Raw genomic sequence first — 15,370 nt, 5'->3', positions numbered from 1 at the left:
CAACGTTTTACTGGAGATACTTTTCTTGGGGAGTATCAGTAGCAGTTTTAAATGTTGGGTAAATGTAGTCCCTCTACCTTTTCTTTTTGACAGATAGGGTAGACACAAGCCATGATAAAAATAGGTAGTACTTCACTGTAACACCACATTAGGTCTATTGCATTTTCTGTCAGAGACACTACCTTAGAATGGGCATAACCCATGTACAAACACATCCTTCCTTAGGCTAGGAAGGTTCTTCAGTTTGCAGTTTGGTGGCAAAGAAACAATAAAGTGGGAGAAAGCAGGGTTTCTTGGGGGGCCTCTATCCTGGAAATCATTTCCCAATGATAAATATCCCTAGGACAAATGCTTATAATTCATGCATCTGCTCCCAACAGACAATACCAAAGCCAGGTGATGGATGAGCCCTTTGGAAGACAGAAAGGGTGGAAGGAATCTGAAAGAGGGGTCCACAGTTACCTCAACTACTATGGGATCTATATGTTTTAACTCTGCCAGACCCACCAAGGGTCAATTTTTAAAAAGTCAATTCTAAGAAAATTAGGGAATCAAAAAATTAAGAAGTATTTCATGAGGCAGTTCCTATTTATATTGAGTATAACTGAATTTAAAATGTGTTTTGGTTTCCCATCCATTCCCCAAGTGCTTTCACAGAGCAGCCTGCCAGAGGCCATTACCACACAGCCCTCACAAGAAGAGAATCAGCAGCACATGGATTTGCCAGCCATCATTCTAACCAGCATTTGACACACTCAATTCACTAGGCGACTGGCAAGCTTTAATTCACTAGGCGACTGGCAAGCTTTGCTTCACAGCTGAGTCGTGGTCACTTCCCCTCAGAACAGGATCTGGGAACAACCTGAAGGGATCATGAGAAAAAAGAAAGAGCATGTCTTTGACGCTCGGTGGGATGTGCAAAAACATGAATAATGAGAAAAGGGTGTCTTAGTACTGTCAGAGTGTGCTACATTTTACTTAGGAAATGAGACAAAATCTTCCCATGATCAGCTACTCCATGTGACATCCCAACCCACACTCTGCCACTGACATTTTATCTCCCACTGAACAGCCCGGCTGTTGTAACATTTTCAGGATTCTTAATTTATGTCTTGCAGATCTAAAATCAGATGGCAGGAACTTTAAGGAAAAAAAACCATATTTTACAGTCACCTTTATACTTCAAGAAGCTGCTACACCTTAGTGTTGCTAAAAGTTGGGGAACATTCTCTCCTTCTTCCAAAATATGTTCAGAGGAAAGTGGGATAGAGATAGGAACTGTCATAAATTACTCGATTTTCCTTTTCCATCTAAACTCTATGAGAAGCCAGGCATGGTGGTACATGTCTGCAATTCCAGCACTTGGTAGGAGGATTGAAGGCTCAAGGCCAGCCTGGGCTACATAGTGTCTCAAAGAAACCAACAAAATAAAAATAAAAAAAGACTCTATGAAAGAACCTGTCCTTCTACCCAAATATTTGTTAGCAAGCTCATTCCTTTTCTTTAGGAAGAGGAGTCTAGCTTTTAATTGCTTGAAATTAGAGTAATAAAGAAAAGTTTATGGTAATTAAGATTCTCATACATAGCCAAGAACTATGGAAAAGTGAAAGAACCAAAAAGCAAGATCAACAACTTAACTTTGTGTAACCTTTATAACTTCCTGAAGTAAGTGTTGATTCTCAGACCATGAAGGAAGCTATGATGATCATCATTATTTTATAAAAGAGGGAAATGAGGTTCTGAAAATGGAAAAGACTGGTCAAATCATTCAGCTGTGGAGAAATTGAGACTCAAACCCAAATCACATGTTCTTTCCACTATATCATGGCTTTGTAAAAGCAGCAACTTTGGTTTATCGTATGTAGCTGCTGAAATCTTTGCTTTCCAGTGTATTGGTGGTGCTAAGTATTTGAGAATTTGGGGGTTAGACCTGCCAAAGCCAGGATGCCAATGTATACCCTGGCTCTGGAGCCCTCAGCTGTGATCCTCCTCTTCTTAGAGTGGGATTTATATCTATTTATCTGTAATGCAGTGCGTAATAGTACAGACTCTGATCCCGTGACTAACTGCTACTAACTAATTGCTTCATTTCTTTGGGTCCCTTATTCCTGTACAGCAAAATAGAGATGATAATATCACCTACTTCACAGGGTTGTTATAAAGATGAAATGAGTTTGTGGAAACGTCTATATCAAGCATAGTGTCACCCATCAGTTTGACACATGCTTTCATAAATGCACTAGACATGTACCTATGATGTGCTTGTGAAAACCTCTGGTTAGACGATAAAGCTAAGAAAAGCTTTGTTCCATTCCTGGAGAGAAAGAAACTAGTACACTCCTTTTATACAGTACCTTGCATATATGGAGACTTAAAAATATATTTACATTGAACTGAATACTACCAGAACTGAAACTGGTAGTTTAAATTTCACAGGTGTTTCCACTCCACTCCAGCTCATATATCTCAAAGAGCAGAGATCAGGAAAAGGAGGAACAACCAATTTCCATAAAATTCAGGTGAGGGTAAAAACCAGTTCTCAAAAACTGGCTCAAGTGGTAGAGCGACTGCACCTAGCCAGCGTGTAGCCCTGAGTTCAAACCCCAGTACCTCAAAAAAAAACAAAAAAAACCCCCAAAACCAAAAAACCCTTGAAAAATATATATCCTGGTGCCTAAAGAATAGGTCACTACGTGTATGTCCTCTGCACAAAGGCTGTTCTTATATTATTAGGGTGAAACCCCCATCAGCCTTCAGTACTAAAACAGCCCCTCAGCAGGTGCGGCACCCATTCCCCAGGTTGCCGGGGGAAGTCCGGCCGACGGGTCTACCTATACTCCTGGGCAGACTGAGTAAGAGGGAGATGCTTCACGGGATGATCTAGGAAGAAGTAAAATTGAGTAAAGAAGAGAAACCTTCAATCCAATGACCGGGTGGCGGCCAACGATACATCAGCATTCCTTCGCCAGCCCCGCCCAGTCTCCGCTCTCCCAGTTCCAAGCCCCGCCCAGAGCCCTCTCCGCCTGACCCCTGCGATGCCTTAGCCGCAGGACTTGGCGGGGCGCGCGCGCATTTATTAGGGCGTCTTGGCACTGCCATAATCTAAATGAAGCGAGGAGGGAATCATATTTCCTAAAAACCTTGGCACAGCGTCTTTCTATGCTCTCTCAGATCTGTTTTGCTTTTCTTGGTCTTGGGAACTCAGCTCTGTTTCCCTCATGTAGCTTAACAGAGCATGTTTTAAGTCAGGCGCTGTCTGGGCAGCCCAAATCCTAGTACAGGGTCTTTGCGCTGAGCCTTGGGCCGGCAAAAGGGGGAAATGAGGTCCTTCTCTGGGGCGGTCGCGCAGGCAGTGGCTGCGGGTTGCCCGAGTCCAGGTACCATGTACTATAAGTTCAGTGGCTTCACGCAGAAACTGGTTGGAACATGGGCTTCGGACGCCTATATCCCGCAGGTATGGGTTGCGCTGCGCGGGCTCTGATAGAAGAAGTTACGGCTTAAGCCTCTGGGCCAGGCATTCGCGGGTCGGCGCCGGGAGAGGATTCTGCCCTGGTTGGTTGGGTTTGCTCACCCCTCATCGTTCCTCTTCCCCTTGACTCTGAGTGGTTATCGAGGCTTTTCTTCGTATAGCTGCTCTCTAGTCGGGGTCGGCCCGGCGCAGAAGTTCTGTTTGGGACTCTACAGGGGTCAAGGTGACCTCCGGGGTCGTTGCTTGTCTAAGATGAATGAGTGTTGTCGCTGGGGTCCAGAATTGGAGGTTCGATCCGTTTCCTCTGTTTTAGAAGGTCAGGCGTTCGGTCTTCCAGACATACCTTTTATTACCCCTGCCACAGCGTAACCCAAGTACAAGATGGAGAATGGGGACGACCTGTAGAATCCTTGAGGCGAGGCGCGAGGGCCGTATGAACCCTTAATGGGCTTCTTCAAATGTCCAGGAAGCATGGGGAAGTTACACGCAACAAGGTTACACTTCCTCAGCAGTAAAGTGGTGGACGGTGCCCGTTTCTTGGATAGTCGGGAAAATATTCATGTTCCACTCAGACTCTTGCTGTTGGAGTTTCACTTTCCGGCTTGACTGTTGTAAAAATGAGATATTTTAGCGTCTCATACACGTTTGAGCTTAAGTGCTGACTTTTACTGCTTGAACTGTGTGACCTTGGCCAAGTTATTGTATTTTGAGCCTAGTTTCATCCGTGGCAGCTCTAGTACATTACATGAGGTATGTGTCAGGACACTAGCAGTTTTGGCAGGTGGCTGGTTCTAGTTGTAGCTCTTCTCTAGAGGCCGAGTCTGCGACATTACATTCATTCCTCATCCTCATAGAGTAGTGTGGGAAGGATTGGTGAAATACGCAGTTGGAAAGGCTTAACTAGAGGAGTGAAGGACCCACCCAGGTGGGCTGTAAGGGGCATTCCATTATCGCTCCTTCTTCCTTTTTCCTTTATTAAATTTTTAAAAATTTATCATGTATTAATAATATGAGGGGATTTCATTGTGATAATTTGCGTACAGTGTACTTTGAACAAGTTCATCTCTCATTCCTCCTCTCTCTTTCCCTTTCTTTCAGTGTCTGGTGGGTTTCGTTATGATGTCTTCATACATATAAAGAGTTGTGTACTTCTGTCCTCTTTAATGCTGAGTATCCTCTCCTTTCTCCCTTCTTCCAGGCAACCCCCCAGATACTCATGTTCCAGCATCACCATTATTTTAGATCCAGGTTTCATAATGGAGTGAGAACATGAGATGCTTGGCTCTTCAAGCTTGGCTTATCTCATGACATAATTTCATTTTTTTCTTTATGGCTGAGTAATATTCCATGATAGGCATAAACTGTTAATTCATTGGTTGGCCACCTTGGCTGATTCCACAGTTTTGCTACTGTGAAGAGAGCTGCAGTAAACATGAGTATGCAGGTATCTCTCTTGTATATTGATTTACACTCCATTGAATATATGTCCAGGAGTGGTATAGCCGGGTCATAAGATATATTTTTAGTTTTTTAAGGATCCTCCATACTGATGAGTGGTTGAACTAGTTTACAATCCCACCAATAGCATATGAGGGTTCCTTTCTCCCCAAATTCTTGCTAGCACTTATTGTTTTCTTAATGATTCCAGTCTGACTGGGGTGAGATGGAATCTTAGTGTAGTTTTGATTTGCATTTCCTTTATAGTTAAGGATGTTGAACATTTCTTCACATATTAGCCATTTGTATTGCTTCTGAGAACTGTTCAGTTCATTTGTCCATTTATGAATCGGATTATTTGTTCTGTCTAATTTTTCGAGCTCTTTGTATATTTTGGGCATTAATCCCTTATCTGTTGATAAGGGATTTTCTTCCATTCTGTGGGTTGTCTCTTGATTCTGATTACTGTTCTTTTGATGTGCAGAAACTTTTCAATTTGATGCAGAGCCATTTGTCAATCATTCTTATTTCCTGGGCAATTAAGAGTTCTATTCAGAAAATAATTACCTATGCCTATTTCTTCTGTAGTTTTCCCTGTAGTAGTTTCAGTGTGTCTGGTCTTACATTAAGAACTTTGATCCATTTGGAATTGATTTTGTACTTTCAGTTTTTTGCATGTATATAGCCAGTTTTCCAGCACCATTGTTGAGCCTCTTTTCTGGAGGACACTGCACCTTGCTCAAGGGGAGAATGTTTAAGAATGATTTTAATATAACACTAGATGTGGTGTTAATTAGAATAAGGAGGGCAAGAAGAAGGGCAAGTTTTTTTAGGGGAAGGACATGGAGGGGAAATGTTGAGCTTGTGATGATACTTCATGTCTGGTAGCAGTTAGATTTGTGAATGTGCTGTTTAATAGACCTGGGTTTGTTCAGCCCATAGGTAGTAGACTCTGTGGTGGAGAGATCGTCCAAAAAGTACATAGGGAAGGAAGGGACCATGATTCAATTATAGAAACATGAAGGAGGATGAAAATTTATTCAAAGAACAATCCAGGATTAGAAGGGGAGCCAGTGTGTTGTCACTGAAACTCAATTGGTGATGAGTTGTAAGGAAGGAAATGCCACTAGTGTTCCAGTGATTTCCTTTACAGAATATGTGGGAAAGTGATCATTTCTATTATCTGCTTCTGTAAAGTGTGTTTTCATTGCATGGATCTTAAGTGTTACAGTTGGGTAAGTTTTGACAAGTGCATACACTGTAATCCACACCCCTGTTAATATACAGAACATTACATCACCCCAGAAAGTTCCCTCATACCCTCTCCCTATCAACAATCCCTGTTCACCTTCCTAGTTTGTCTTTTTATCTTTGTAGATTGATAGTTTTGCCTATTATTGAATAGTTTTGCCTATTATTGAACCTCATGTAAATGAAACCCACACAGTATGTACTTTTCTGTGTAAGGCATATTATAAGTATTTGATCATATGGATCTATCAATTAATCTCTTGATTGAAGTTCTTTTAATAGAACTTTAGCATAATTTAAGCTCTTTTGCCTGGTAAGGAAAAAAAATAAAATTTTGCAGTAAAAACTGGTATTTAGAGCAGAGATTATCTTTAAGATGCATTTGATATAAGTGGGGCTTTCAGATTTCTGGGGCACCTCCTGAATTGTATTTCACCTGAGAATTCAAATTTCTTAGTTACTTAAAGATTTTTTTTTCTTGTGATGTTAGGGATTGAACCCAGAGCCTCATACATTCTGGATGAGTGTACCATAAAGGTACATTCCCAGGTCAATTAAGATTTCTTAAGATGACTGGGTGCTGGTGACTCACGTCTGACATCCTAGCTCTTTGAGAGGCTGAGATCTGAAGACTGGAGGTTTGAGGCCAGCCCAGACAAATATTTTGTGAGAACCCCCATCTCCAAAATAACTAAAGCAAAAAGGACTGGAGGTGTGGCTCAAGTGGTAGAGTGCCTGTTTAGTAATCGTGAAACCCGAGTTCTACCAAAATGATACCAAAAAAAAAAAAAAAAAAAAGATTTCTTAAGCTATATTGAAAGAAAATATTGTGTAGGCTTTATATGAATTATAGATTTCAGAGTGATTGTGAGAGTCACCGCTCCCCCCCAGAATTAAGAGTACTTCAACTTTGCCTTTCTTAAAAATATTAGAATATTATAAATGAAAATGTTTGTAACTTTCAGTATTATGTAAAATGAGTAATTTATCATGCAGTAAACAATCAAATATGGGAAAACTAGTTCTGTAACAACAGCACAAATTTGTAGTGCAACTTGATGACAGGTAGTTGTTGAAGGTATTTCCCAGTGGTTGATTGAAAAGTATTTTCTTTACCTTTCTGTGTCCTATGCCACAGATAAATTAAGGCCAAAAAGCACATGAAAAGATGCTTAATATCATTAGTCATTAGGGAAAGCAAATCAAAACCACAATGAGCTAACACTTTACATCTGCCATTAAAAATGACAGACAACAAGTAATAGCAAGTATTAGTGAAGACGCAAAGAAACCAGAAGCCTGTTAACATTGCTGATGAGAATGAAGAATGGGGCACCCACTTTGGAACACAGTTTGGTGGCTTCTTTTTCTTTTTTTGAGACAGGGTCTTGCTGTGTTAGCCCAGCTGGCTTCAAACTAATGATCTTTCTTCTTTTGCCTCCAGATTCTACAATTAAACGTATATGCCATCATGCCTAGCCAGTTTGGTTAAGTTTCTTTAAGAGGCAAACACAACTTTACTCTTGACACAGTAGTTCCCCTAGTTAAGATGGCAGAATGATATTCTAGGTAAAGGGAACTAAGAGTGAAGTGGGGACAGGGACTGGGGGAAAATCATTGAGTAGATTATCTTGGATGTAGAGGATTGAGGTAGATTTTGAAGGGTTTAGGATGGTAGGACTTAATTTCGTGAGAAATGAGTAGGAACTTAACAACTTGATGCAGACAACTGTGGTAGTTTGTCCTATTATTGATAAGGCACATGTTGGGGTTGAGGAGGGAGGATTCCAAGATGTCAGGGGAATAGCAGGATGGGGTGCTTTCCATAAGAACAAGGTAGCTCCTGAGTGGACGTGTGAGTGAATTTTGGACTTGCTGAGTATGAGGTGTCAGAGGGACATGGAGGCGATGATGCTCAGATTGCAGTTTGAAATGAATTGAGTCATTGCGGGTTGACATTGATTTCCAGTCTGAAATCCAATCCTAAGTTAGAGTGAAGGGGTTTATAGGTTTTTTTTTTTATTGCTTTTTTTCTCTTAATTTTTTTATTAGGGTATATTCATTGTACAAGGGGGATTCATTGTGACACTTCTAAATTGGCTTACATTTTACATTGGTTAGATCACCACCAACCATCTTTCTTTTCATAGGTTTTTGACATTTAAAAATTTGAGATAATTTTCTTATTTCTCCACTCTACTCCCCAAACCTAAAAGGTAGAATAAAATGTTGGGCCAATCAACATGCTTTTCTCCTAAAAAGTTTGGAGCAATTAGATACTGGAGGTATAGCTCAATGGTAGAGTTCTTGCTTAACATTCCCAAGACCCTACATTCAATTCCCAGCAAACCCTCTCTCCCCCCAGCCTTTTCTTTTCTTTTTTAAAAAACAATTAAAATAGACTGGAAAGAATTCAACTACTAAATTTGTTTAATGTTGGATGGCCCTTAATCAGCTTTGGAGGTAGAATAAATAGCTAAGAGATTCAGGATTGAAAAATAAAGTCTGATTTCACTTATTTTAAGAAGAGCTTTCAGTTGTCTTCTCCTTGCTGCTGAAAGTGATGCTCTGCCATCAGTACTGATAAACATGACTTCTGTTTATTCAAGTCTACATTGTGATGAAGCTGTAACCTTCCCTAGCTTATTTATACATTCAGCAAATATTTACTGAATGTGCCATGTCAGTTGCTTCTTGGGAAATACGAGCAGTGAACCAAACCTGCCAAAATCCTTCATTCATGGGACTTCCATTGTAGGGGAAGATACAGTAAAAGAAGTATAATAAGCACTGGACCCCTATCCTATTTATGCCTCCTGTGTAGCTGAGATGACAAGTGCATGTCAACACACCCAGCTGTTTTGTTGAGTGGAATCTTACAGCTTTTTGCCTGGTCTGGTTCCAAACCTGGATCCTCCTGATCTCTGCCTCATGAGTAGCTGGGATTGCAAGTGTGACCCACAGTGCCTGCCTTACAAGTTTATTAATGCTAGAAATTTCAGAGGTGTAGCTCAAGTGGTAGAGTGCTTGCCTAGCAAGTGGAAGGCCCTGGGTTCAATCCCTCATACAACATAAAAAAGAAAGTTCAGTTACTTTATCACTTTTTTTTTTTTCTGGTCCTGAAAGACAAAGTGCCTTTTTCCATTACAGGCTGTTCCAGATTGAGGTGTTTCTTTACTGTGTGTCTGGAAGTTTCTGAAGTCCAGTTGATGAGACATTCCATGTTGGTACATTAGTTTAGCCAGAGGAGAAAAGAGACAGCCAGGTTCCTTATGAAATCTAACCAATAGTTTATAGAGATTATAAATGTCTTCCTGGTTTGATGATAAGATAGACAGTCGATATTTCTGGAAGCTCAGATTGGGCTTTTCTTGTCCCTTTCATTTTACTGGTAGGGAGTTCTTGACAGGATTTGCTCTGGGAAAGATGAGGGTGTTTTGTCAAGTTTGAAGACCACCTGCAGGTCTGGTATTGCAGGGTTAGAGAGAGCCCCTTTCCATCCCTATGTGTGGGGATGAATGGCTGTCTGCACTATCCTAGACAAGGCTTGCTCAGATGTGAGACATACTTTCAACTTGCTGTTTTACTTTTTTTTTTCTGTAGGGGTTAAAACCTGTGGCTTCCACAGAAGCACCACCTATCATATTTGCCACACCGACTAAACTGACCTCCAGTTCCAGTATGTATAATTATGCTGGGAAGAACAGAGTTCCAGAGCTGCAGAAGTTTTTTCAGGTAAGGGAAGACAGAGAAGGCTGTGAAATAAATAGGCTGAAAAAAACCCACAAAACATCCTTTCTGAAATTGGGCTTTGGTTTAGTTTACCATCCAACCTCCTTTTTCTCCCCTCCCCTCTCCTCCTTTCCTTCCTTCCTTCCTTCCTTTCTTTCTTTTTTTTTTTTTTTTTGGTGGGACTGGGGTTTGAACTTAGGACTCCATTTATTCTGGTTATTGTTGGAGATGGGGGTCTCAGGAACTACTTGCCTGGGCTGGCATTGAACCTTGATCCTCCTGGTCTCAGCCTCCCAAGTAGCTAGGATTATAGGCCTGAACCACTGGCACCCAGCTTCCTTTTTCTTTAAATAGCATTCTCTTTATTTTAATTTGAGCCATAAACTAATAGGACCTTTTAATAGGTAGATACCAATAATAGAAGGGTTGTCAAATGTCCTCATCATTAATTAAGCATACATAGGTTTTCATATTGCATATACAGCATAGCTTTTGATTATCCGTTGTGTGGAGAAAGCAATAGCACATATAATGACACCGTGAATCATCCAGTGTGTATTTGTATTTGTGACACATGTAGTATCTTTTTGCAACAAGTTTTAATTATTTTTTGCTTGCTTGATATTAAAATTCACTGAACTGTTGATTGAGGGTAATGGAGGCCCTTCTGGATTTGCTGATCAAGGAGAGAAGACAGAATTGAAATTTCAAATGTTATTGAAGTTAGTCTACTTATAGATAATTGAGAACTTAGTGACCTGACTTTATCTCAGGTGCAATGGGAATGACAGAGCCTGATACTGCTGTTGCTACAGAGTTGCTTCTCCCTCAAAAATAGGTCCAAATTGAGGACCATGCTGGGGATAGAGCACTTTTGTTTTAATCATTTTAATCCCTTTTTAGCTGATGAGGAAGGCATTGGAGTCTTGAGGGCTTTTGGAGACTGTACAAAATAATGAATTAAATGTCTTAAGGAGTCTGATTATCAAATGGGGGTTTAATTGTTTGATGAAAGAAAACGATTGCGAAATGGACTTGAACTTACTACCTGGCGTGGTGTGCTAAACTAACCGTGGAAGCCCTTGGAGGCCGTTTCTTGTGCCTGTGCTTCTTGTTTAGCTGCTTTTTAAAAAAATCCCCCAGTGCTCTTTTCCTGGTTAAGTATACATGGTAAATACCATAGAAGTTCGGAGTTTTTGCATACTGTTGCCTCAGACTGACTTTGGGCTACAAGCTTTAGCTGCATTTTAAAGAAAACATTTTAGTCAGCATTCTGATGTATTAAGGTGTTTTCCACTGTGTTGTGTTTATAGCCATTTTAGGCTAATTTATTCTTTATTAGCCTAAAATTGTATAATTTTTTTCTTACCAACCATGCCCTTGTTAATTCTTGCTTTCAAGAAATCCGACGGTGTGCCCATTCACCTGAAGCGAGGCCTGCCTGACCAAATGCTTTACCGGACCACCATGGCGCTGACTGTGGGAGGGACCATCTACTGCCTGATCGCCCTGTACATGGCTTCCCAGCCCAAAAACAAATGAGTTCAGCTGCAGAGGACTGGTTTACTTTTTGGCATAAACCCTTTGAATTTTCATTTTTCATTGTTTCTGATAATTTTTTTTCACTTGGATGGTCTGCTTAACATTTTTGCAAAACAAAGAGAAAGATACGAAGACAATACTTTGGTTTGTTTATGAAGTGCATATGGCCTGTCAGATGCCAGAGCTCATTTGACAGTTAAAACTGTTGTTTAAAGAAATGATGCTCTGCTCTGTGTTTGGGTCCTGATTTCCCTGGAGGTTCTGGATGAAGGTTGCACATAGGCTCATTACTGTCAGTTTGTGCTGAGGTCTTTGGGGACTTGGGGTTGAGTTTTTAAGCCTGGAGTGCAGAAGCCTTTCTAGATTTGGATGTGACTGAGAAAGGAAGACAGAAGCCAAGGCCAGGTGTGTGAAATAAGGGGCTCAAGTTAGTAGTCACCTTGGGGATTTTTCCATCTTGCAGTAAATGTTAATCAGAATTATTTGCAGCCTGCTTCTATTTATTGGGCAGTTTGTTTCAAAGGTTATTTGCCTCCTCCTAGATCTTTAGTAAAATTCTATGTGTAATTGTGTATTTATTCCACCATGGGAACAGAGAACACCTGTTCAGTGTTGCATTTTAGACTGGTGTCTGTCTTGTTAGTGCAGCTGTGCCACAGATTCTCCTTTACCTTTAAAAATGTTATGGTTTTAAATTATGATTTATTTGACTGTGAATAAATATGTGAATAAAAAAATTGCAAGTTTGAAGTTCTTTTCAGTTAAATGACCTTTCAGAATAATTGTAGAATACCAGAGGGATCTTAAACCTGAGTCTTAATTTTTTCCTTTTTAGTTATATACCAGGTAACCTTTACGAAATAGTTCCTCAAATAATAGGAGTCTAATGGCATATTGACGATTACCACATGGTTCCTTATTAGAAACCTTGCTCCTTAGTGAAATGTACCAGTAATACACAGTACCTGTAAGACACTAATGCCCTCTGCTGTCATGACTGGTTGTCTTCACTTACCCTATATTAATGATAAAAACAGGTGGAATATTATTGTGAATATAAGATGATGGTCTGTACTTGCCAGAGGAAAGAACAGTGATCTCTTACTGAGGATAAAATACAGTGTTTGAGCCAGATATGTTGGCACATGCTTGAGATCCCAGCCCTTGGGAGGGTAATGTAGGAACTCATTGGCCAATTTAGGTGAGTGTACTGTTCTGGGCTGGTTGGCTCTTTGTGGCAGACGGAGAGAGAGAGCCCAAGTTGGCCTGTTCCTGGATCAACAGACGGCCCAAAGCCTTTCCCTTTATTTGCAGTTGTGGTTACTCCCAAGCATATCACTTTGAACCTTGCAAGGTTGGTTTGTTTTCCCAGAGTTCCTCTCATGGATTTGGCTCTCTCAGTGCTCTCTGGCTGACATGCTGTTTAACTTTTCTTACCTCCCCAGGTTGCATGGTTAGACCAGAGGCTAAGGAAGTGCCTTGTCTTTCCAACAGTCATCTGTGTTCACATAGTTCTGGTTTGTTGTGGCAGTCGTGGTGGTGGTGTGTGTAGACATCCTGGGATACTCAGACAAGGGTAGTTGTAAGGAAATCAATGTTTTAAGTTGTCAGTTTCCATTACACTTTCTAAAATTGAGTTGAACTGCTTGGGAGCACATCTGGCTTAAGTGGCTCCCTGTGCTGTTGTACTCTACCAAAAGAAGGGCAGCCTTTTAGACAGCTAGTTTGGCTGCAGTGTGTTGTCCTGAGGCGGGGATAGCTCTGAATATTGGTAACATTAAGAAGTATGTGACTCATGAGCAGGTAAGAAATCCTTTTGCAAGTTAGAAGTTTTAACAACACTTAAGGAGGAGCCGAGTTGTCAGATGATCATTAAAATTATTTTAGATAGTAAATAGATCACTATATAACTTTTAGTTACAACTCAGAAATCCAAAGAATTCAGTTTTACTGCTATTATAAAACTTTATTCCCTTCTATTTAGAACAAGGTTTAACAGTAATCAAGATTTAACATGGAAAACATGCATCCCTTCCAACCGTGATGCATTTCTGACACATTTTCCTCATTTAGTAGTTATCAACATATCCTATTGCTTTGATCAAAAATATATGTTAATGGTAATACAGTTCAGAATAAGAATACTTTTAAAACTTAAGGAGTTTATGGTTATAGGAAATTCAACCAAATTTAATTTCAAAATGTTAAAGAATTATATGATCAATGAGACTTTTAAGACTCAGATTAGTATAATATTTGCAGGGTAAAATTCTACGTGTGCGTGAGTGAAATGAAAATACAAGTTCAAAAATTTTTTGACTGTTCAATAGTGCTGTAGTTTGGATGTTCCCACCAAAACTCATGTAGACATTTAATCTCCACTGTAAAATATTAAGGTAAACGCTTAATCTGACATTGTATTTGGAGGTGGGACCTTTGGGGAGATAAATAGGGTTAAATGAGGCCATAAGGTCTCCCTAATCCAGTGAACTGGCTTTTTAAGAGAGGGAGGAGATACCTGAGTTAGGATTCACTGGCCATGTGATGCCCTGTGCCACCTTGGGCACCTGCAGTTTCCACTTGAAGACCCTCATGAGATGTGGCTGTCCTGTCCTGAACTTCTAGCTTTCAGAACTGTGAGCTGAGTGAGCCTTTTTTCTATTCATTTATCTTTGTAGTACTGGGAATGGATACAGCACTTGGGCAAGAACTCTGAGCTGCATGGCCTGCCCCATTGCCTTTATTTGTCATAATAATTGCTCAACCTGTGGTATTCAGCTGTAGCAATAGAGAATGGAGTGAGACAAGCAGACATTTAGATGAATGTCTAAATATCACTGCAACTGGACACCCAGTTATAAGTACATCCCACCGGATGTACTTATAGAAGTGATTTAATAATTTAACCAATATCTATAATATATAATACCACAGAAGTTATACTTCTTGCAATTATTTAACCTTAGTATGAATTTCTAGATGTTAAGCTTCAGTAGGCAAAGAGATATATATAGATTTTCAATTTTTTTTTTTAAGGGTACACAAGACTGAAAATGGCTACTTTACTTTTAAGAAGTGCCCAGTTAGTCTTCTCTTCCTTTTCTCTGTCTGACAGCCTAGTTTCTTTCAGAGTCTGATCAGTCTTCCCACTCCCTCTGTGCCCCTCATCCCACATGACTGGTATGAAGCTGTCAGTGGCAGGGTGAAGGTTGACATGGCTTTTGGAACACTGGCCAACTTTCTTTATATATTTTTCTTCCCTTCCGTACGTATGACTCTGGATCTCTCCTGACTTATCCACTGTTAAGATTTATAGGCTCCAATTCATCTTTCTGATTTGTCTTTTAGTCATAAGCTTTCCAAGCTTCTCACTTTCTGGTCTATTGATTTTCTTTTCTTTTTTTTTTTTGCTCACAATATAGTATTTTATTTTATTTATTTATTGTACTCGGGGTGCATTGTGACATTTACAAAAGTTCTTACAATATATCATAGTTGAATTCACCAACTCCATCATTCTTTGTCCCCTCTCGCCCATTCCTGGAATAGTTTCAGTGTCTCATTTTTTCATTTTCATACATATGTACATAATATTTCTACCATATTCACCCTCATACCCTTTCCTTATATCCTCCTCCCTCCCACTGGTACCAGCACCCCAGACAGGACTTGTTTTGCCTTCCTGTTCTCTGTTTAAAAAAAAAAAAAAAAAAAAAGATACTTTTGTTTAAGATAGCTATACAGGGTGTTTCCTTGTGACATTTCCTTGTATAACCCAAATTGGTTATAGAATAATTGGTCACTGAGAAATGCTGACAATTCTGGTCCCAGTGACTGATCCACTAATTTGACATTCTGACTGCACATCCCAGGTTGGATCACTGTTTGATCAGGCACCATAGACTGTCATGTCAGATTGGCTGGGAAGCAGGGAGCCCT

At 40.1% G+C, this 15,370-nt stretch overlaps 1 protein-coding gene across 3 annotated transcripts in view; it reads left to right on the top strand.

The window, feature by feature from the left end:
• The first annotated feature begins 3,292 nt into the window (after nt 1–3,292).
• Nucleotides 3,293–15,370, top strand: part of Cox7a2l (cytochrome c oxidase subunit 7A2 like) — a 41,556-nt gene continuing 29,478 nt past the window's right edge. The window contains exons 1-3 of one of the 3 annotated variants that reach the window (XM_020181044.2): nt 3,295–3,454; nt 9,761–9,892; nt 11,291–12,181. In XM_020181044.2, the coding sequence (XP_020036633.2) occupies nt 3,320–3,454; nt 9,761–9,892; nt 11,291–11,431 (408 nt within the window). In that variant the 5' untranslated portion in view covers nt 3,295–3,319 and the 3' untranslated portion in view covers nt 11,432–12,181. Of the gene's footprint in view, nt 3,455–9,760; nt 9,893–11,290; nt 12,182–15,370 lie in introns of those variants that run through there. The other 2 variants (XM_020181045.2, XM_074049570.1) reach the window with 2 other exon arrangements.

This window comes from Castor canadensis, chromosome 12, assembly GCF_047511655.1.
Source record: "Castor canadensis chromosome 12, mCasCan1.hap1v2, whole genome shotgun sequence".
In the NCBI taxonomy this organism is placed as follows: Eukaryota; Metazoa; Chordata; class Mammalia; order Rodentia; family Castoridae; genus Castor; species Castor canadensis.
This window is presented reverse-complemented; position numbering and strand designations above follow the sequence as displayed.